Raw genomic sequence first — 24,703 nt, forward strand, 5'->3', positions numbered from 1 at the left:
AAGTATTTACAGTAAGTTTCCAATGGTTACAGTATTCTGCATATGTGTTAAGTGCATTTTGCAGTTCAGTTTCTGAATCAGACATAATGACTGTGTCATCGGCGTATAAAAGTATAAATAATTTTATTAGATCTATTGTTCCATCTTCATGTGCAATTGGTATATTTACGCCGTTAATACTTCCATTAGTACTAAAGTATTCATGTAAGTCGTTTAAAAACATAGAAAATAATAAGGGCGATAAATTTTCGCCTTGACGTACGCCGATGTTACTTGGGAAAAAAACTGATAGTTCAGAATTTACCCTTACGCAAGACTTTATATTCTTATACAAATTTTTAATTAAGTTAAGACATTTTCTATTTATATTTAAATTTGCAATTTTGAACCATAATCCATCTCTCCAAACTGTATCAAAAGCTTGTTTTAGGTCTATAAAAGCACAAAACAGTTTCTTTTTGTTATTATTTAATGATTGTATGAGTTGATGTAGAATAAACATGTTATCTGATGTAGAGTAGCCTTTCCGGAATCCTGCTTGAGTGTTATGCAAAAGATTATTGCTTTCAACATATTTTGTGATTCTTTCGTTCAATATACACGTAAAAAGTTTTCCTAAACAACTCAGTAATGTAATGGGTCTGTAATTTTCCGGTTTACTTATATCACCTTTATTTTTGTAAATAGGATTGATAATTCCAATGGTCCATGATTCTGGAATAACACCGGTATCTAAAACGAGATTAAATAATTTTACATAAATATGTTTCATTTGGGAATACGTATGTTTAATGTGTTCATTGACTATTTTATCATATCCGCTAGCTTTGTTTGATTTAAGAGTCTTTATTGATTTTTAAATTTCATCTTCTGTAATTATTCTATTTATTTCTACATTTAATATCTCTTCAGTTTCATGGTTATTTGTATTATCTGAATGCATATTTAAATCGTTATTTTCAATATTGTCAGCGTAATTCACATCTCTAAAGAAATTATATAAATCGTCGATGGGTGCTTCAGTAGCAGTTGCTTTCTTCTCATTCAATATTTTCCAAACTGAAGGTTAATTTGATCTATGCCAAGATCTGTTTATAAATACAAAAATCCTATAAATAAAATTTTGCTAATTAAAAGTTCAATCATTTCTTCATTTTCACCATTATTTTCTTTTATTCAAAATCTTATTTCACTTCTTCATTCCACCCCCATATTGTCTCATTCTTCTTTTCACCTTTCCTTCCTTTTGCAGCCATTGTCCTTTATTTTCTTCTCTATGTGACTCAAAGTGGCTAATTTTTTAACAATTAAAAATGGTGTGTCTCATCCTTAAAAGGACCCCTTCCCCACCTCTGCATTCTCCAAAGTACACTTTTCTTCATTCTTTTCAGGACATCATTCTTTCTCACTGCACTTGACTTACCAGTACAAAAATTTGCATAGATCATCATTATATTGTGATTGATATAAAATCATTTACTACATTATTTTTTTTTCTCTTTAATCAGATTACATATTGTTATATAGATTGCAGTCTGTAACCTACAACAGTTACACGCAGGTTGGTAATTCAATACTTAGTTCAGTACAATACTTGTACACTATCGGTTCTGAATAGGTCACTAGAGCGCCTTGTAATCAAGCCATATCAAAATTTGACACATTATTCTTCATCAGAATAGATCAAAACATATCAGTCAGTAAGGTCAGATAGGTTTAAATGCAATTAAAGGCCTGTATAAATTCGTTTGAATTATCATTTAAATTTGATCGTTAAAATTAAATGTGCCAGAAATCAAATACATGATGTATATGGTATCATACTAAAGTTTCATTTAAATTGACTAAACATGAAATAGATCCACCCTTGAAAAGTATATTGTCTGAATGGCTATTTATTAACTGTTTCATTAAAACCTCTACATACACCTGCTGAACAATAATACATATTTGAAAATATACCAGGGTCCATATTCATCAATGACCCTGTTCTGGCTACATTATAATATGTAATTATTCTGTCATAGATTTTCTTAAAGAACAAAAAGGCCCCCTTCACAACATAGAGTATGATCATGATCCCTCCCCATGCAGATTAGGCCTTAAAAAAAATTCTTTGTTTCCGGTAACATGCTCAAAAAAATTAGGGTAGGTAGGTGGAAAAAATTTTTTGGGGGGGATTTTTTTTTTTTTTTATTTAACAAGACTTTTCGTAAAATATATTTGTGTAAAAAAATGAATACAAATAAGGTGGTTATGCCTTTAGAGCATCAGTAGGTTGATTTCTAACATCACTGACCATGTTTAAAGCATAAAAACTGCAGTTTTGCAACTTTTGGTTGAAAAGATGAAAAAAATATTCACCAAGGCCATAAAAACATTTAGGGTGGGGCCAAAAATTTAGGGTAGGTCGGGATACTGGAAACAAATTTTTTTACGCCTTAAATTGATAATGCACATCTTCATTCTTCATGCAATGAAGGTTTACAAAGTCTTTTCTCTAATATGTTAAAGATATCACCTCTGTTGAATAACTAGGTTAAAAATTCAAATTTAAAAAAATATATACCTAGGGTGCATTTCAAACATGTTAAGTGCTTTATGAGAGATGAACATAAATTAGTGTCAGTGATCAGTCCTTAATGTTTTGAACAAATCCATAAGGCCTAACATTATAACATTACACTTGCTAATGAGTCTACGACTGTAATGACCTTGAACTTTATTTACATCTTTCTTGGATTTACTGGTACTTTCTATATGAAAAATATCAATGCAAAGAAATTTGAATACTGGAATATAGTGAATTTTGCTAACGAAGCAGAGATTTTGAAAAATATGCTGGTTATATTTCAATATATTCCATCAGAGAAAGATGGGTTATATTTCATTTTGCTCATGCTGACCTATTTGTCTGTAAGTCTTTGGTTGAACATTCAGTGTATGAACTTGTCCACAATTATCAAACTTTACAGAATAACTGTCTGTGCACTGTCAGCAAATGACCTCTGCTTTTTATGTTAGATCATTTATATGTTTATATGTTTATATTAGATCAAAGGAAAAGGTCACAGTAACCTTGAATATTTTCCAACCAATAACTAGAGAATATACCTAAGTCTACATATAACCTTGAACTTGATCTTAGAATTAGTTTCCAATCAGTTACTTGGAAAACCAAAACCACATGTGCAGGGTGCTCTATTTTCAAACTTCAAAGCATAATTGACTGTGATCAGCACATGCCCAAATTGGGGCTTTGATTAGTAAATCAAAGGTAAAGGTTACAGTGAACTTGATTTGACTTGTTTTTGAGGCCATCAGTCTTCAAAGGATGATTGCCTTCTTTGGTAAGATGAGTTCTATTGGGGCATTAGGTCAAAGGTCAACATTACAGTGACATAAATACTGAATCAAAAACTGGAGAAACATCTGGCCCTGTCTGTAGCTGCCAATCTTCAACAAATGATTGCCTTAGGTCAACAAATGAGTCATTAGATCAAAGGTCAGGGTCACTAAGAATGGTTTTATTTAGTAACAATTTTTCATATGTTAATCACATATGGTTAGGAAGTAGATGATCATTTCTTTTTCTTTTCTTTTTTTCCGTGGAAAGGTGAGGTGGGGGGGGGGGGGGGCAAGGAGTCAGTAGGTAAAAGGATATGGTGCAAGAGGCTTTTGGGACTGAAAATATTTTAATTGGAGAATGAACAACTTCATAGAATGATTGCCTGTTGTCAGAATAAGACCCCGGGGAGTGGGGGTCAACAAATAAAGGTCATAATAACAGTGACCTTCAGGCTATAAACATTCTTTTTTCAATGATAAAACACATTTGAGCCGCGCCATGGGAAAACCAACATAGTGGGTGTGCGACCAACATGGATCCAGACCAGCCTGCGCATCCGCGCAGTCTGGTCAGGATCCATGCTGTTCGCTAACAGTTTCTCTAATCCCAATAGGCTTTGAAAGCGAACAGCATGGATCCTGACCAGACTGCGCGGATGCGCAGGCTGGTCTGGATCCATGCTGGTCGCACACCCACTATGTTGGTTTTCCCATGGCACGGCTCATTTATTAGTTTACAGCCACTAAACTGCAAATAATGACTGTCTGTGGTCTGTAGATGGTCCATGTTGGTATCTGGAAGGTGTCACTGATGTCAAGGTAACAGTGACTGAGAATACAAATGCTTAGATCGTAACACTTTCAAACTGCTTCTATTCATGAGGGTCAAGATGGCCTTATGTTTCTCACTTTATTTGTACCTTAGGACGAAGTGAAACACGTGCATAGCATTTTTTCTGAATCAAGGTCCATAACTCTGGTGCTACTTGAACAATCCTGCCTTTTATCAAGATTGTGATTATGTGGCAATAAATATTTGTTGCAAGTTTCATGAAGAATGTTTATGATATGACGTCTCTAATGGTTTGACAATTTGAAAGATGACAATGCTAGCTTATTGGTACTAATTTGACTAAAACTGCCTATGGAGGATATCAGAAGGGCTACTGGCGATCTGCAGCAAGAGTTACATAAACAGCTAGGTATATTTTCTATTTCACATTTTATTAATCCCCCGCCGTGGCGGAGGGATTATAGGAATGGACTGCGTCCGTTCTTCCGTCCGTCCGTCTGTCCGTCCTTCCGTCCGTCTTTCCGTCCGTCCTTCCGTCTGTAACAAAATCGTGTCCGGTCCATATCTCCTAAACCCCTTGAAGGATTTTCATGAAACTTGGGTCAAATGATCACCTCATTAAGACGATGTGCAGAACCCATGAGACAGCCTTGTCGGTTCAAGGTCAAGGTCACAACTCAAGGTCAAAGGTTTGAGCCTGCCATTTTGTGTCCGCTCTATATCTCCTAAACCCCTTGAAGGAATTTTATAAAACTTGAGTCAAATGATCACCTCATCAAGACGATGTGCAGAACCCATGAGTCAGCCATGCCGGCTCAAGGTCAAGGTCACAACTCAAGGTCAAAGGTTCGAGCCTTCCATTTTGTGTCCGCTCTATATCTCTTAAACCCCTTGAAGGAATTTTATAAAACTTGGGTCAAATGATCACCTCATCAAGACAATGTGCAGAACCCATGGGTCAGTCATGTCGGCTCAAGGTCAAGGTCACAACTTAGGGTCAAAGGTTGAACCTTCCATTTTGTGTCCGCTCTATATCTCCTAAACCCCTTGAAGGATTTTCATCAAACTTGGGTCAAACGATCACCTCATCAAGGCAATGTGCAGAACTTATAAGTCAGCCATGTCGGCTCAAGGTCAAGGTCACAACTGAAGGTCAAAGGTTTGAGCCTTCCATTTCGTGTCCGCTCTATATCTCCTAAACCCCTTGAAGGAATTTTATAAAACTTGGGTCAAATGATTACCTCATCAGAACGATGTGCAGAAATTATGAGTCAACCATGCCAGCTCAAGGTCAAGGTCACAACTAAGGGTCGAAGGTTTGAGCCTTCCATTTGGTGTCCACTCTGTATCTCCTTAACCCCTTGAAGGATTTTCATCAAACTTGGGTCAAATGATCACCTCATCAAGAACTCATGAGTCAGCCATGTCAACTGAAGGTCAAGGTCACAACTGAAGGTCAAAGGTTTCAGCTCTGTATCTCCTAAACCCCTTGAAGGATTTCCATGTAACTTTGGTCAAATGATCACCTCATCAAGACGTTGTGCAGAATTCATGAGTCAGCCATGTCAGTTCAAGGTCAAGGTCACAGCTAAAATCAAAGGTTTTACCCTTTCACTATCCATAGCAGTGGCGGGGGATTTAGCTGCCTTTCAGACTGCCTTGTTATCCCACGGGTGGTAAACGCGCAATCCAATTCCCACTGGGAATACGCTAAAAATGGGTTGCGCGGCTTCCGGTGCTGGTGTTGCGCATCAATATGTACAAAATCCAGGTAGGTGGGTTTTTGTTTATTGTAAATGATGACACATTTACAAATGTTTTCGAAAAAAGCAAAATGCTATTCGACACAAAAATGAATAAAGATCATATGTGTGAAATACCAACTTATAAATTTAAGAATCAGCTCTTTTATCACGAAAACTCTGCTGGCTCGAACTGTCAAAAAAGCATGAAATCATGAAAAATGCCAATTTTCTAACTCTTGTGCCTTCTTTCTGGAAATGTGACGCTTCTAATGATCAAACACGTGTAAAACAGTCATGAATATTACATACACTGAATGAAATGTTGCTTTTGGGGTAAAGATTGGCAAAAACATAATCGGGAATGGGGTTGCGCCCCGGGAATGGAGTTGCGCGTATACATTATATACATTATGATGTATACGAGCAACTCCATTCCCGGTGCGCAACCCCATTCCCGATTAATTTTTTGTCAATTATGTCCCCGTAAGCAGGATTTGAAGCAAATAATTTAGATATTCGTTACTTTATAACAGTTGAGTTATCATAAAAAGCATCAAATGTTCTCAGATTAGGCATATGAGGTCAGAAAAGTCCATTTTTGTTGATTTCATACTTTTTTCACGCTTCTTGTCGCCTGAGTTTTCGTGATAATAGAGCCGAATCATAACTTACAAACCAGATATTTTACACATATGATGTATTATCATAATTGTGTCGAATAGCATTTTGCTTTTTCCGAGAAAATTCATTCTTGTCTCATACTAAGCAAAATCATAACTTCACATACCTCAATTTCGTCTTTTTATACGCGCAACACCAGCACCGGAAGTTGCGCAACCCATTTTAAGCGCATTCCCAGCGGGAATTGGATTGCGCGTTTACCACCCGTGTATCCATGTTATGAGTAGTTTATGATTGTTTTACATTCTGTTATACAGATCAGCTTTTAAATGCAATAATTGTTCTATATGATGTATACAAGTATACTAAATTAAGTAGATTAAACACTAAATTTTGTATTTAATGACTGCCTGCAGAGATTACCATATTCATGTAGGATTAAATGATTAAATAAATAATCAATTTCAAACTGTTAACCAAGTATATGGACTTATTTTCATTTCTAAAATACCAACACTGCCGTATTGATATTCACGTTCAAAATACTCGGTACAGCATAAGCAGTTGTATTAGTCATTTAAGGGGTCTCGTGGCCAAGTGGTTAAGGTCACTGACTTTTGATAACCTGCTCCTTACCAATGTGGTTTCAATCATCACTCTTCATGTGAGGAAGCCATTCAGCTGGCATACAGAAGGTTGGTCGTTTTACCCAGGGGCCCGCCCGTGACGAAATAATAACTAAACCCCATCCCTCCTCCAAAAAAAAAATCAATTTAACAATGTTTCCAGGCACACCGTCAAAGAAGTCAACTCAAGGAAGCGGTCGTAAATGCATATATGAGCTGTGCCATGAGAAAACCAACATAGTGGGTATGCGACCAGCATGGATCCAGACCAGCCTGCGCATCCGCGCAGTCTGGTCAGGCTCCATGCTGTTCGCTTTTAAAGCCTATTGGAATTGGAGGAACTATTAGCGAACAGCATGGATCCTGACCAGACTGCGCGGATGCGCAGGCTGGTCTGGACCCATGCTGGTCGCAAACCCACTATGTTGGTTTTCCCATGGCACGGCTCATATTTATTTCATTTAATCTACTTCCGAAAATGTATTGTGTGCCCGAACTGGGACCATCCCGCATTTTCCCGCCAATTTTGATATTATAATAACTTACCGTCGTCTGTTTTGACGTCTGCATCCCATCCTTTGAGTGGCCACTTTTTGTCTCGCTCAGCTTTCCTGTTGGGAAAAACGCATATATTAGTAGCTTGCCTTATTTTTGAAAACTCTCCGAAGCTCGTGTTCTGTCTTTTAATTTTCAATTGCTTTTCTCGATTTTCGCTCGCCAACGGCCCAATTGTCGTCAACTGACGAACCAAGGCCCTGTCTTTTGGTAAGTTACGGTTTAGAGTTATTTTGTTGTTTGAAATTTTGGGTAGTTCCATATCCCACGTGAAATACATCCCCTTTCTCGGGGTCGTTTTGTAACTCATTTTTTAACCCGTCCCCAACGTCCCAATAAAGTTAATAATAACTTTAACCACTTCACAACATTTACACACAAACATTCGTCATCAAGTCTTCATCGCTACTCCTGAGCTATTCCAATCGGTTTTCTTTTAATTTTCAGTGATATAAATGCATTTTTTTTAAGTTCTCAAAGAATTTTGATATCTACGTAATATGTTTGCCCGCCCGTATCCTGACTGCAGTTAATCATGATAAAATACATTTACATTGACCGGTGCTGCATGCTAATCTATTAAGCTGATTACATGTGCACAAAAAATTAACGTCCTTGGACAAAAACCAGTGGAAATTTGGCACTCTTAATTAATACTATGATTATTGGAATGATAAGATTTTTCATACACACGTTCAGTTTTTCATTGCTACCGTAAACAGAAACCACATCTTAAGAACATATTTGTTTGTCATCATATGAAAAGTTATTTTGCACCACCTACGCAAAACAGAAAAACAGGAAAGGTTTTACTTAGCAATACGTAAATTAATACTAGTCCAGTTAGTTGCGGCCGTGGTCTTATAGACATGGAGATTTTTTTTTTTGATTTTTTTTTTTTTTTGATTAACAGGTTTGACAATGAAATATATCAGTCATAAAAAGAATGAAATGACTTCCGTTAACTTCTGGCATCGCAACTGGAAATACGCGAAAAATAGTGAAAAAAAAAAAGAACAACGCGATGAAATTCCCAGTTTTGTGCGATCTTTATATTCTAGAGGATATTTGATAAATAGGAAAACTAAATTAGTTCGTGCGGGTTTCAAAAATTCGAGTTAACAGTCGCTCGTTTTTTCAAAATGCAATTTGGTGCGTGTCCTGAAAGACATGAATGTTACTGCAAATATAGAAATGGTATAAAAATAAAAACACAGAAAAAAAACATTTGCTACAAATATACGTTTTGTTGCTTGCTTTATTTGCAACGATGACGGCACGTAGAAAATTATAAAACATGTGTTTACCTTTTATATCTACCATGCCTTCTAAATTCAAGGCACGTTTTCGATTTCCTGATAGTCCTGTGGGGACACAGCCTCAACCTTTTAAATTCCATTAGAAATTTCCATATTTACAAAAACACTAAAAGAATCAAATCTTAACCAAAGTAGATTTGTAATTATTTACTAATCTGACGGATTAAGAGAGTAAAGGCTCCAATTACACCGAAACTCGATAGGTAAAAATGACTTTTACTTAATATCTATATGTTTGGGGTATATCTTATTTCCATGGTCTTATAAGACATTGATCATTTTATTAGCGTCGTGCCTTTCAGTTGAACTGTAAACGACGATTCATCTATGGTGTGAAAATTGATTTCCCCTTTTTATGATGAACGTTTTAATGTCAACGATTATGAAACGAAATTAAACATATCAATCAAAAGCGAACTGTTTATTTCATTTAACTGCCGTCTTTAAGTCACTTAAATACAAGTACCGCCACAAAGAAGGCTTTCAGAGGTTTGTTTACAAACTGTCCAATAAAAAGTAAAACCTATTACCATTAAAAAATCATCTCTATCAAAATATGGACAACAAAATCATCGATTTCAAGTTTTTATCGATTCACACCTAAAAATAAGATCAAAACGCGGTAAATCTGGATCCGTGTCAGAAGTGTTTCGGTTGGTGGGTTGGGTATGCCACAAATTAGAATTATCTTTTAAAGGTGGTCAATCACATTGAAACAACATTTAATGACATTTTTTACTTTTTGTATATTCTGGCAGAGAATTATTTAAGGAACAAAAAAGACCGATTACATAGAGTTAGATTCCTATTTGAAATGTATATTTTATTCTTTTTATAAAATTTTGTAATTACTCCCCTTTAATATGAAAGTATATAAAAAGCTGGGTATTTCTTTTTATTTCGATACAATGTCTAGTTTTACATCTGCATTTGATAGATATATCAACTATTGAACAATCTGAACCAAAATGCAAGTTTAAAAGCTGTGTGTAGCTTCTGAATTCATTTATTTCCAATCTATCTTGGTTGCGCAACCAAGATAGGCAAAGGGAGGTAATAACAATTTTTCAAACTTGCGTTTCTAATGAATTCCATCTAAATACATAATTTTTAATGCAAATATTTTACAAATATATTACAATATGTCTAATATTTATACATTTCCTTAGGCAAAGTATGTTTATCAAATTTATACTTATGATAAAATAACTCTAACTTGGGCAACCAGGATAGGAAAATAAAAATTTTAAAAATACATCCAGTGAAAATCTAATTTGTTTTAAGTGTTAAGTGAACATAAATGAGTGTAAATGATCAGATGCTAAAGTTTCGAACAAATCCGTTACATGGCCAAAATCTGATTATCCACCTTTAAAAGTTAAGTATAACCAGCCCTTGAAAAAAAAAGAATTGCTCTAAGTTAACAAGAGTTCCTGAAGATTTTTGTAGTGTTTCCAATTTTATGTACTTTTTCTGACAATATGTCGTAAAAAAATCTTACCACAGAAACAGTCATCAGTGCTGAGAGAATGACCGTGTAAGTGTTTTGATTTTTCTCTCCTAATTTCCATTGCCCAAACATTTATTACACTGTAACCCATAAAATTAAACTGATTAAAATATTTTTCAAAATTCAAAAGTTGCCAGTGCCATCTCTGGAGACTAAGTACACAATAAAGAGGAAGTTCGTCAGAAAAAAAACAACACCTGTTACAGATTTCGTGGATCAGACAGTAGTTAAAACAACCGGATGAGTACCGGCGAACCATTGCAACATCGGACAACAATCGACAATTGGCACGGGTATCATGTATCTCGTACCCGTACCCTGGTTGTATTAGGCGGCGTAGCACGGGTCACTGTTAACGTAATACAATACATGTCTATCAATCTAATTATCTTAATTACGAACATGATTTTTTTCAAAAGCAGTTTATTTGTCAATCAATCGATTTAACCTTTGGACGCGCCAAACGCATGATAATTTCAAAACTGTAAGGTATACTCTCTCTCCCTGTTGTTTATAAAAGTTTACGTGACAAAATGCAGTAGTTCGGTAGCATTATTGTTTTTGAAAAAATAAAGCAATTCATGTGTACTTTTGTACTTTTCCAATAAATCGTACAAAGAAAATCATGCAATTTTCTTCAATGATCTTTTTATCTTAATTGCTTAATTACGGAGCAATTTACCGTTGAACTGTTGAATATAATTCACGTTTTCGAAATTAACGTTTTTCTTTTGTTGTTTTTCCTGCGTGGTCATTCCTGTTCAAACTCGTAAACCTTATAACTCCGCATTTCATTGAAGTGTGGTCCGTGCACGTGTCTATGCCCACGAAATATCGCTCATCAAATAAAACCTTCCTCATTGTCGGTATTGTTCATTTTCAGTAAAAAAAAAAAGTTTTCAAGTATTATTTGGGTCTAACTGCATCAAAGGAAACGCGAAAATGCTTTTAAATTTTGCGTTCCATACAAAATAAATAATGGGAGTTTTCTTGCATTTTTTATGGAATAGGCAAATTCATTGTAAGTGGTCGATAACACCGTTGCTCTTCCCTAAAGTTTATCAAATACAGGGTATGGAAGTGCAGTAGTTTTGAAACTCATGGTATTCACACCATCGGTTCAGTCAGACAATATACAGACAGTTATTTTAGCCCCCTTGATCCTAATAAATGCGGTGACTAAAATATTACCTTTGACCACCCTGGCCTGTGGTTTTGTTGTCCTTGCCAGCGGATCCGGATTGCGACCCTATTTTCGGCACAGGAAGTCCAGTAGACCCGTACCTCGGTGTAGCTTCCCGTGATGCCCCGCTCGGAGGGTAACCAAACTTTGTCATTGTTAATCACTGCTGTATCAAATGCAAGAATATTCTGTTTCATTACACAGTTTCTTAATGAAAATACAATCCATCATATTCTTTTACTCCGAATTCCGCCTGTTGAGTCCGTATTTCGCATTAGCAAATGTTGTGTGTATTTTCTATGTACTAAAATACATCCTAAAAATCGAATTAAGTTTTTAAAGAAAACTTGTATCCATTAACTTTAAAATCACACAAAACCACTCAGAAATGTACCCTGCCCCTGTTACTTACTGAAGTCCTGAGAATGAAAAACTTGAAATCTGAAATATCTTTGCCCTGTAATTTTTACCTTATAATGATCAGAACATAATTCAAGTGCTCTGTCAACTTAATTTTTTTAACGTTTGAAATCATCTTTACATAAGTATTTACTTATCTATTCACCTAGCCGCCGTTAATTCCTCTACAATTTAGCCTCATCATATCCGATATATAAAATCACACGAAACCAATAAACCCTATTCACGTTTTAACAAATTTTCTATTGAAAAGCTCCCAAAAGAACTTTTATGATCAAAGTTTTAATTCTAAATACATTTGCTCATTAGTGTAAATTGCATTTAAGTATCGCTTGGGTACATACTTTTGAAACATCACAAAGGATAGAAATGTTCCGTCAATTTTTCTTCAAGTTTACATAATCATTAAACATCAAGTGTTGCGTCAAATGGTAACACTGCATAAAATAAAATAAATCCAGGTGCTATATGAAAAACGAAATAGAAGCAATCTCTATTATAGTTTACTGCTGATGAAAGACTTCTTTTAACAAACAAAAATATTTAAAAATAACATGCTTATGCTAGGTCCGTTCCAAAACAAACGAAAGTGTTTATTACAAAAAAAAGTTCCGAACCATGATATAGCGTTTCTTGAAAGCGACAAAATATATAATCGTTTTGAGAAAAGTAAGTCACCATAAAATTCCCGTATACACATTAGTATGCTAAACATTTGCAGTTTTATCTATCGGAACAATTACAAAATTTATCTAAAGTCACATTGATTTTTAACACTATTTGCTGACTTACTCTATTTAATTTTAAACTTCGATATTATCATTATCAAAAACTGTTCAAGTTTGAAATTTACATATGAATTTTTGTAAAACCAAAGCCTTCTTTATCTGTATTTTTGTGCCATGTTATGATAAAGATTTTGAAGTAATCTTTAAACAAGATGATTGTAGGTATATGGGTAGTAAATGACAGCCCATTATCTCCTAGTCAACGAACCCATCAAAGAGGCATTGAGAAATATTTCCTTTTTAAATATAAAGACATTTAAAGTCTGTATTGAACACTGTAATAATTCATGATTTTACTACAGAGAATAAACAAGGTATAAACCTTCTGTAATTGGAAACACGATACTTATTTTAACTGACAAATCAGCCGGGTATTTATGACATGCCTATATTCAATATGTTGTAAAATAATTGCAGTAAAAACGCAGTGATTTTGGCAACCCAAGTTTAGTGTAAACTATTGTATACCAAATGATTTCAGCTTTTTGGAGGAGACCGTAAGAACGGGATACAGACCTAATCTTAGAAGCTTTAAAAAGCTCGTGTGAGCTTTATACGTAGTATTGTTTGAACTCTTGCCGACTTTAAATAAAGCTTACTCATTTGTAAAGCTCTATTACAGAATTATTCGAACAACATGAAATGTTGCCGAAGATTACTAAAAAATCACTTTTTGGGAGTTCGCACTTTCCTTTCATTTAGGCCATATTGTTCTCCTCGTACATCAGCACTGAACATATGCCTCTGACCCTACTGGTCATTCCAGTATTGGTAAAGCAATAATTCATGTATGTTTATACACTTCGTGCTACGTCACGTGACGTAAACGCTCGTGCCAATCGGAGTTTAAAATGCCACGGTCACGCGTCGATTACGGAAGAAGACCACGGGTGCCCATCCGATTATTTGTTATACCGCGACCGAACCGGGCTAAAAAGTTTTCAAACAGAAAATAAAGTTTCATTTATAACGAACAACCCAGGGGTATGAAAAACTTCACATGAACGATATTTCATGCAATGTTTGTGAAGGTCATGTCAAGGAATGGACACACAAGTATCTCAGACATCAGCATCTATTTCTTCAACAAAATATTATAAACCTTGACCGCCATCATGATCTTACAAGTCAGATCCCTGGCCTATGCAAATGGACTCCATGGCAACTAATCCAAAACAAAGACAAAACTTTCTCAAAAGTTTCTTTTATTTTCATCAGGTTTAATAATGATCATCTCTTAAAAACAAAATCAAATTTAACAACAGGTCTGATTAAGTGAACAAAACATGTAGAATCGTTACACATTTAGGCTTTATCTATATATGAAAGTGTCCCAGAGTGTTAGAGAAGTACACAATGTGTATTTTAATCTGTGACAAAACCGAACATGATGATGATTATTTCTGCCTTATGTAAAGCAATGAAAAAGTATCAGATCAGAGTCCTTCTCAATCCAATCTCACATTTCTTTCCTTGCCTCTCTCCCTCCCTCCCAACATCTCCTGCTAAACAGTCTGGTGGTCTGTTAATATGAGGTAAAATGGTTCTTTGTTAATGAATAATTTATATAATTATTAAGCTATCTCTGGTTCACATGTACTGTCTATGTAGTCAAACTCCCACTTCCTTCCTCGCTTCTGCATAGATAAACAAAATATCCGAATAGTTAAGATTAACAATTGAGAATTATAAATACCTTATTTTTAAGTGTTGTTCATTTCTGCACCCCCGCCCCCTTTATTTATTACTGAAATATCTTTTTATTTGTAACTGAAATACCTTTTTATTAATAACTGAAATACCAGATTATTTAAAACTGAAACAGAGCTTTTGTTCTCAGATGAAAACAGAATTGTGAGTGTATGGTGCATGCCCATTTGTGACAATTACTGTGGCACATTTGTTATGAGTGAATATACATGTATGCTGTAAAGTCACTATTTAAATGAATGAAGTGATTAAAAAAGTGAACACTAAACTTTTAGTAAAATGCATGGAACACTGAACTTAAATAATTGAGCTGTGCATACTTTTTGTACAATCACAGTACAGTCAAACATTGCTCACTCCAACTCAGGACCAGCAAAACTTGTTCAAGAGCCCTAATACAAAATACATTATATAGGGATTTTGCCAATTAAGACCTGACAACAAGTTAGTGTAAAGGATGGCATACAAATTATCTAAGTTCGTGCGAACAAAGTTTAACTGTATATGGAAATCACTAAAATGCATCGGAAATTGCACCAAAAAAATGCACATATAACAAGTATGAAAAAACAATCTTAAAAATACAATCATTAAAGATTCAGTTGATCTTATTGTATCTTTGATTTTGAATTTAAATCTAAACAACCACATGTATAATCAAAATGTACTTTATAGCAAAAAGCAAACAAAAATGACACCTTTTGTACATTTCTGTGACATCTGAAATAAAAGTTGTAACAAACTTGCAGATGTATCAAATATTTTTCATTGAAAAGTTTTTTTTTTTTTTTGCTTAGTTTTATAGTGCACGTGCGCAGCTCAGGTTATATGGCGTAAAACAGGACTAAACATTTTGTTTCACATCTCATTTACATCGAAATAAAAACATGAGAAATAGAATCAAAACTTTTATACCTGCTGGAATCACAGATATACAACAAAACCAAGTGTTCAGACCTATTTAGTCACCTATGATCATGCAAGGGTAAAACAGTGGTTCCAATTCTTTTCATACACAAACTGTCCCAGAACCACTAGAGACTTTACATTGAAAATACTCTAGAAACAGCAGCCGTATACCCAACGGACACTGTTCAAATTTCATCCTATCTTGTCAAACATACAGTCATATAAACAGGTATGTGCATATCTTTTTTTAAACAATTCCATGAAAGGATCTAAATGGAATGTTGATCAAACACGAAGCAATTCCATAGCATTGGCTTCAAAAATGTTTAAATTTATGCATAGAATATAACAAAATGGACGTACATGAATCAAAGTGCATCTGATGCCATGTCTTTTTTCTGAAGTCAAACTATTACATTGTATTTCACAAATATTCTTTATTGTTTCAACTGGTCTTCATTTTTCCAGATGTGTCACTGAACAACATCTACAGGCAAATAAACACAAAGAAATGATATTTGATACAATACTGGTTTTATAAAAATGGTTGATCTTGTCCTCATACTCCAGCCTGTCTTAATTATTATATATAAACTTTAATTGTGTTAAACAATTTGTTCAAAGAAGAATACAGGGACTGTTAAAGTTGTTAAATTAACATTTTGTTCTTTATTTACCTCCAGTTATTAAAAACTTTATTCAGAAATGAATTTTCAAAAAAAAAAAAATCTAAAATACTAAAAAATATGATTCTATTGCTCTACACAGCTATCAGGCCAGTAACACAAGCTCTCCAAATTTTCAGATTCAATTCCTGTACAATCATCAGAATAAAAAGAACAATTTATTTAATTATATAATTCTGACATCAATATATATATATATATATCTCTGTACATATAGAAAACAAACTCACATGCATATCTGAACAATGGCATAATTCAACGTGTTTGTCTTTTTTAAAAACAATAAACCTTGGAGGTAAAATATATAACAAATATTTGGCATATTCAAACACATAATAAAACCAAAATATCTACACAACATGTATTATAAGAATATTTACACGAAATTTCCATGCATCTATTACACAATATAAATATTGCACAAATACTTTGAACATACTGAACAATTTGATTAAATAAATATAGCAATTACATAACACTAGACAGACAAGCAAACAGAAACAACAGCATTTAACACTTCCATGACACTGTAAATTGGAAAATTCATTTCCGTGACACTGTAAATTGGAAAATTCATTTCCATGACACTGTAAATTGGAAAATTCATTTCCGTGACACTGTAAATTGGAAAATTCATCTCCATTAACATTAAGGTGATGCTCAAAAGTCATTTCCCCAACATAACAGGTAAAATTATTTTACACAACAAAAAAAGGTAATTTCCTCAAAAATTACCTCAACACTAAAACAGTTAACATTAACTTCCCTAACTCTTAGACAGTCACTTTCATAACTTTAGACATTAACTTCCGTTAACTCCTAGAAATTCATTTCCAGACCATATGACGATTATTCATTTGCGACTCAAAAAAAAAAAAAAAAAAAAAAAAAAAACCCAAAAAACATGGAAAAAATCATCTCAAATTTCACACAAAAACTTCCTGCCTTAGTTTGAACAGTTTAGAGCATATAAAGTCAGCCAAAGCCAGTATTACGTTTATCTAGACTGGCCATAAAAAAAGAAACCAAAACAAAAAACAAAAAAACAATTATTGTCAGATGAAGTCTAATCTACAATCAGAAAAATACATTTGATACAAAAAAACAAAAAAACAAACAACAACTGTTTTCACACAGACATTTCTTCATATGCAATAGGTACACACCAACTGCTTCAGTTCACAACATTTCTGGTTCTGTATGAAACAAAAGGGATAAGATGACCCTATATCGCTCACCAGAGTTCCACATTTCAAACAGGTAGAAAAATGAACAAATAGTTCAGGCAATTACTCTGAAAACTGAGCTGCAGAATCAGAGGAGATTTTCGAAGATTTCCATTGCGCCACACAGAGAAAACTTAAGACCCAAACCTGGCATCATTGTTAAGGTGACGTTTCACAATTTTAGTAGATCGCAACCATGGAACATTTCTAAGACCTTTTTTCCAAAGTCAGGCTAATGGTTAAGGACAAGATGGCATTCAAGGATTTTTCTATTTTAATCTTTGAAGACAATGTTTTTTTAACAAATCAAATTAATTGAAATTATTTTAGTAAAAGGTTCCCTCAAGAATCTCTTGTGGAAAACTATTATAAAGTCATGCTGATGATGCAGTCAATTTCTGACAACAATGCCTTCTGTCAGCCATGCTTTTTGACAAATCTAAACAATTTTAAGATTCTTTGTAAAGATTCATCCAAGGAACATTTGTGTGAAATTATTTTAAAATGGGGTCAATGACCTCTGACCAGAAAATTTCTTAAAGTTTTCACCATATACATATAGCAAAATAGCAAAACAAGGGAAACTGGCAGCCATGTTTTATGATAAAACAAAATAATTTGAAAACTACTGGGAGAGGGTCACCCAAGGATCATTTGTGTAAAAACATTTTTCCTGACTCAAAGATTTTTGTGGGGGTGGGGGGGGGGGGGCACTATATGCATAATAGAAAAAAGTGACCAGAAGATTATTTTAAGTTCCCACTAAATACACACAGCGAAATTAGGAAAACTGATGACTAGGTCTTTGACAAATCAGGTAAATCTTTCTCTAAACAACCTTGGTAGAGTCATTACTGGAACATTTTCATGAAATTATTTCAAAACTGGACCAGCCAGTTAAAAGCAGATGTTGTTCCATGACTTGCTATTTTTAGCTCTGGCAGCAGATATATTCAACCAAGCAGAACCACTTGAACATATCTGAACAAGTGCCATCCAAAGAACATCCACCAAGTATTTTCAGAGGAGATGTGATGAAAATGGCTAATGGAACAAGACAGCAAGTGACCACAATAGCTCAGTTTGAGCACCTAACTCCATGAATTTGTCTGCTGGAATCAACTGAACTATTTTATTCACATAACTTCTGTTCCACATCCCTATTTGTACAACACACCACTATTATTCAACATGAAGCATACATAATGTCAACATTGTAATCCGGCATCTGTGGACCTCTAGCTGACTTGACACACTGGCTCTTAACATGGCACAAAAAATGCATACTGCATGGTAAGTTCAAACATTGCAGATGTTGTTAAGTGAATTATTATATTTCATCATGAAGGCAGGTAGTTAAAATTTATTTTTGAATGTTTATTAGTAACTGTGGACTTCAATAAATGATAGAGTTGAAGGAAGAATGCCTTTGGCCATAATGTTTTAGGTTAAATGTCTCCACAAATTTTTGCTCAGCTCATAAGCATTTTATTGGTAGTTAACCTGCTTAAGTTTTAAAATGGACTGGTCCATCATTCAATTTGGGCAGTACCATTTATTATTCGAGGGGTGTTCACAAAAAATTTACTAACTGAACAGGGAACAGTGCAGACCAAGATCAGCCTGCACATCTGTGCACTGGTCGCAAAGGCAGAAACACTTGCCGCTAGAAGACTAAAGGTTAAATATGTTTCAGTTCAGCTACTTTGAAAAGATGCATATCATTCCCTTCTTGCCATACATGCAAAGTTAAACATGCGCTGAAGAAAACTGTAAGAATTCCTAAAAGAAAGCTTGTGTCAGGAAAAGTCTTCGAAGCCGTCAAAGTCTTCCGGCACACTCCTGTCTAATACTGCAGGTTTCTCCGCAGACTCTTCAACTCCCAGAATATTCTGTGCTTCCTCTATTAACTGGAAAAGTATAGAACAGTTCTAATTCATATTCTGCTGCCGGCATCTTTCCTTTCATTAATATGTGACTTATTACTTGAGTAATAATGCATCCTAAACAGTTATTTTGTTGTTGAATAACATCAATGTTTGGAGTTCAGATGAAAAGGAATTATGTAACAAGGTCACATCTGAATAACAATGATTTTTTTAAGACAAAATCACTGTTTGTGACATGTTATTTCAGCTCTTATATGGTATCAAAGATCACTATCTACAGTCTTTATGACATCCACCAAATATATTTCTGTTTTATTCAGTATTCATGTTCAGTGTGTCACTATGAGTATAATATCCCATTAAATGTGACATATAAGCAGTGATCGTATCCCACAAAAGCTTCACACCAACCCTTTCTTGTTTAATATTAAAACAAATCAGGCAGTATTAAAATAAAAATTCATTTCTGTTGTCTAATTTACAAATCTGACAAGGCATTACCAACTGTGGTATGGTTTCTCTCCTCCCCCCCACCCCATTTCCCGTTTTTCACATTAACGTAACAATGGTCAGTTTTACCATTTAAGCTGAACAGTGTTCCTTGAGTCTATGCCAGAACTTGCTATCTTCACAATTAGTTGACAGATTTCAAACATATATCAGAGATGGATGACAAACAATGTCAGTCATATTATTACCATCTATGTATTTACAGAAAATTTCACTGGTTTCATATATGGTCATTAAAGCAAGTTAAGCATAATCTACTCTTAAGCATTTTACCACATGAAACTCTGAACATTCTGCATTATACAAGAAAATAAAAATCGCCCAAAGCCATTCCTACATCTGCAGTATGTTCAGTTTGAAGATGGAATGAGTACTCACAATCGATTTCACAGAACAAACAAATGAAAATTCCTACCTTTGATCGATCAATGTCATCAAACAGTTCTTGTATAAACCGTCTAGCTGTCAGGCGAAATGAGCATGTGCCAAGCATGAACGAAACTTCTGAGTAGAAACACAAGTCTTGGAATGCCTTTGGAAACTTTTGTTTTAAACTGAAAATGAAACATTATACATATTTATTACTCAAATGAAGGACATTAATAACCCTATCTATTCCAATCATTTCCAATATTAGACAAACTATGAATTGGTATAATACCATTTATTTACAAAATAACAAATCTTTTCAAATTTTACGACTATGTGGTATTTTTAAAACATGTACACAAATGTTACATTTTTAAACACGGTTAAAACTGAAAATCATCAAATCTAATCCACTATGTAAAATCCCTCTTTCATTAAATGTTCTACTGACAAACTAGTCTTTAAAATCATTGTTGCGGGTAGTGTAGCTCAATGCTGTTAAATTATCAGAAGTTTTAAGTATACAACATTCTAACCTGAGTAGACCCTGCTCAGCCCCTTTCACTCCCACAGAGCTCGACAGGTTGATGACCAATTGTATGATCTCCTTCCGAACCAATGTCCGACCCACAGCTGTATCAAATGAAATTTTCTTCCCAGCAGCTGTAATGTATATATGCCTGATATTGTAAAAATACAGTGACTTGACAAAATAACACAGTGTGGTCAAGTTAGCTAAATAATAATTGTACTATGCAACTCCATACTGACCTTGTTGGAACTAAGGAAATTACCCTGTTTTCCCATATTGGCCCCAATTTTTTTTTGTCAAATATTTACTGTCAAATATTTACTGTTGGTTACTAATCTAAATACACATGAAAGCTTATAAAGTAGCAAAACAAAAGGAAAACAGCAAAAACCCAAAGGCAAATAATCATTTGGCTAGTTTTAGTTCAAAATTAGGGAAAAACCATTCTTCTTTGCTTTGGGAATGCCTTCTTTTACCTACAGTAACTTCATGTGGCAGAAACCCCGAGAATGTTTATTATAACAGTTAAGCATGCAAGATAGAAGAAGCGCATATATATAACTGAACATCAACATCAGTGCTATGGTTTCCTCAGAAAAAGGCTGGCGGATACAAATGTATATACAGTGCAACATCTGTAGAGTGAACTACACTGGGAAGATGGTAATGTATTTGCTGTTCACAAGTTGCTGATCTATAAAGGTTACCAGTAATTTAGTAAAACATTTCACCTACTTGGAAAGAAAATCACTGTCTCTTTAGGGAGGTACTGACTTCCCAGGTTAACAAAGGTTAAACAGTACTTATAAACATTTTAGCCAAGTATTACACAAACTCCACACAGCAAACACAGGACAGACTGCAAAACAAACTTATAAACTTCCTTACAGGAGTCTGACGCTGTGCTGGTGAGACTACTAGACGTTTCTACTCCTGCTTCATTCATACTGCCAGCACGTTGTCTGTTACCATGGCGACCAGATTTCATACCAACCCCAGATGTGTCTGCTCTTTCAGTGGAACCTTCTGTTTCTTTAAAGACAGTAGAAACATGCAGCTTATAATATAGCCTAGAAATATAGATCTAGTACCATGCTATTAAATATAAAGACATATCTTTCAGATAGAAATTTATTATTCTTTATTTCAGGGCGTTATAGCTTTCCACAATAGTACTACCATTGTCCAACTCCTTATTTTGTTTGGTTTAAAGTTGCACCAACACAATTACATGTCATATGACTACTTTTCAGCTTTTATGGTGGAAGAAGACACCAGATGTCCTTTCGTGCATTATTTTATCACGGGAGGTCACATGGGTAGAACCAACAACCTTCCGGAAGCCAGATGGATTTTCTCAACAGTAATTCTGTAAGTATCATTATAATTTTGTTTGTCTCTGTGAAACACTTATTATAAGCATGTACATTACATCAGAACATTATGGAGTCAACACACTTGCAAATAAAGAATAGTGCAAACCACAGCAAATTACACAGTACTTAATTCTCGCAATTTCTGAAAACATCTTCACTCAAAACAGAGGTGAAGGACAAATGATTTTGTTTGGAATATCTCCTACTAAATGAAATATTGAGCAGATATCATATGAACAGTCAGGTGTGTAACTGTTTTAAGTTATGTAACCTTTTTCAGTTACTTTTTCAAGCATTTTATAACCTGTATTAGTTGTAAAATATAGTTAACTCAGGTAAGTTATTCAAAAAAAGTCTTTTTGCTCTCCTCACAAAGTGACCTTTAAAGTGAAATTAGTAGCAAACTGTGGTTAATCAAATTCTCTTTTAGTCTGAGCATGACCTGATAAGCATAATGGGATATTAAGATTTTTATAGCTTTAAAATGTTTGCGTAAAAATTTATCAGTCATGTGTAAAAAAAATTTACTGCATAGCTGGAAAGATAAAAAGTCAAGGATCCAGGAAATAATTGCATCAGTCTCATTCATAATGAGGAATTGGCACAGGAGGGCTTTTTAATATTTTATGATAACTGAAACAAGTTATGAAAGTTTAAGCAATAACTCAGATGGGTTATAAACTGTGATAACTTGAAACAGTTACACCCCTGACTGATGAATACTGTTAATAATAGGATTTTTAACCAAAGACCATTCTAACTGACAAAGACTGTACATGTCCTATTTCAATGATAAAGCACGATAACTCTTAGAAATTAATAAATATCAGTTAAGAATATGTGAAGTATAAATATTAACACTGCCGTAAAGTAAGAACTAGGAGAGATTACTGAACGATCAGAAGATTCAAATGTGCTCAAGGTCAAGCAACATGCTTATGTGTAAGAGTTGCATTACAGAACACTATAATAATTGTTGTTTTTAGTCATTTCTAGCCATCACATATTGTTACAATGAAAAAATTAAAGTCTCATAGGATCAATATTCATTTATTGCTAGAAAGATCTCAACCCAGTTGTTCAACGCTTCAAATGGCTGTTAAACCAACCACCAGTTAAACTTTGACTGAAAATATTAGCCTTTGTAGGGAACGCTAGTTTGATGTTTCTATTTTGCTGCAAATATTTTCTAGTATTCACAATCCTTAACACATACATTTGTTTTTGTTTTTTTTCAATTTTAACATCACACCGACATAATTATATGTCATATGTTGACTTTCAAGCTTTTCATGGTGGAGGAAGACCCAAGGTGCCCCTCCGGGCATTATTTCAACACAGGCAGGCACCTGGGTAGACCCAACGACCTTCCGCAAGTCAGCTGGTTGGTTTCTACACATGAAAAATTCTATGCCTTGTGTGAGGCTGGAACCCACATTGGTGAGAGGCAAGTGATCTTAACCATTCAGCCAAGGAGGCCTCCACAAACATTTGTTTTGCTAAGTTCTCGAATATGGTGAAACATAATGCTAAAAGTTGAACAACCATTCGCTTAATCTTCTTTTAAAACTCTGAACAATTGCGTCCTGTTGGATGCTGACAAAGTTGGGATGACAAAGTTCTGATATGTTTATCCTACTATCACAGAAGATGGAAGTTAAGAAATCATCACAATTTTACCATCAATAGGATGTATAACAGCAGCTTCCTGTCGGATACCTCGGCACTGTATACAAACATCAACATTGTGGTTACTCGACAGAGGTGTCGGTGCAACAGATGAACCTGAACGTGACCGGATTCCTCGACCTGAAAACAAACCATCATTTCAGTAAATAACATATGTATACATAAATACTAACAATACCATTATACTTCATATTATTACATACTCGTTTCTATTCCCCGTTAAGTTACACTGGTACCGGAAACGTCAATATTTTTCCATACACTGAAGCCTGAATTTCATATCGGGTGCGTGACGTAATTCAGTGTGTGTTGTTGCACTATTTTTTTTTATTTAGTTCAGTATTGTCAATCCTATTCAGGCTATTGAACATATTTATGATATTTACATAATATTTATACGTGTAGATGCGTATGTGCTAAAAAGGTTATTATCTTTGCATCGGGAAATATGCACTCGTTCTTCAACGGAAGAATATTGCGCACCTAAATTCACGCAATATTTCCGCTAAAGAACTCGTGCATATTTCCCGATACAAAGCTAATAACCTATAACTATAATATTATCAATTCACATATCATGCATACACATTCAGAACATTTCAAAGCCAATTTCAAGGTTGCCTAAAATTACATCAGAATGTATAGAAAGAAATATTACAATGTTACGCATATACATTCTTCTTGATGCCTTAAATACTTGGTTGAATAAAACTTACTTTCCAATTCAAGCCTGTCCAGAGAATCTGTCCCACTTTCCGATCTTGCAATCTTGCATTCTGACGGGTCAACAAATGAGCTTTGTCTAGACATGGCAGACCGACTGACGATCGATGCTTGACGAGATATACCGGAACCAAGGAATGATCCTGTCCGTCTGTCCTCACCTTCATGTACCTGTA

The 24,703-nt window shown here is 34.6% G+C and overlaps 2 protein-coding genes across 9 annotated transcripts in view; both read right to left on the reverse strand.

The window, feature by feature from the left end:
* Positions 1–12,908, reverse strand: part of LOC123523972 (uncharacterized) — a 35,228-nt gene extending 22,320 nt beyond the window's left edge. For 4 of the 7 annotated variants that reach the window (XM_045301782.2, XM_045301779.2, XM_045301781.2 and 1 more), the window contains exons 1-2: positions 11,709–12,458; positions 7,680–7,744 (exon numbers count right to left, since the gene is read on the reverse strand). In XM_045301782.2, coding sequence (XP_045157717.2) covers positions 7,680–7,744; positions 11,709–11,854 — 211 coding nt within the window. In that variant the 5' untranslated portion in view covers positions 11,855–12,458. The other 3 variants (XM_045301776.2, XM_045301775.2, XM_045301780.2) reach the window with 3 other exon arrangements.
* A 1,187-nt stretch (positions 12,909–14,095) lies between these two features.
* The window catches only part of LOC123523973 (rapamycin-insensitive companion of mTOR-like), a 41,892-nt gene continuing 31,284 nt past the window's right edge, over positions 14,096–24,703 (reverse strand). The window contains exons 30-35 of one of the 2 annotated variants that reach the window (XM_045301783.2): positions 24,521–24,698; positions 23,796–23,924; positions 21,628–21,771; positions 20,744–20,870; positions 20,254–20,392; positions 14,096–19,349 (exon numbers count right to left, since the gene is read on the reverse strand). In XM_045301783.2, coding sequence (XP_045157718.2) covers positions 19,239–19,349; positions 20,254–20,392; positions 20,744–20,870; positions 21,628–21,771; positions 23,796–23,924; positions 24,521–24,698 — 828 coding nt within the window. In that variant the 3' untranslated portion in view covers positions 14,096–19,238. The remainder of the gene's footprint in view (positions 19,350–20,253; positions 20,393–20,743; positions 20,871–21,627; positions 21,772–23,795; positions 23,925–24,520; positions 24,699–24,703) is intronic. The other variant, XM_045301784.2, reaches the window with a different exon arrangement.

The sequence above is a fragment of the Mercenaria mercenaria genome, chromosome 3 (assembly GCF_021730395.1).
Source record: "Mercenaria mercenaria strain notata chromosome 3, MADL_Memer_1, whole genome shotgun sequence".
In the NCBI taxonomy this organism is placed as follows: Eukaryota; Metazoa; Mollusca; class Bivalvia; order Venerida; family Veneridae; genus Mercenaria; species Mercenaria mercenaria.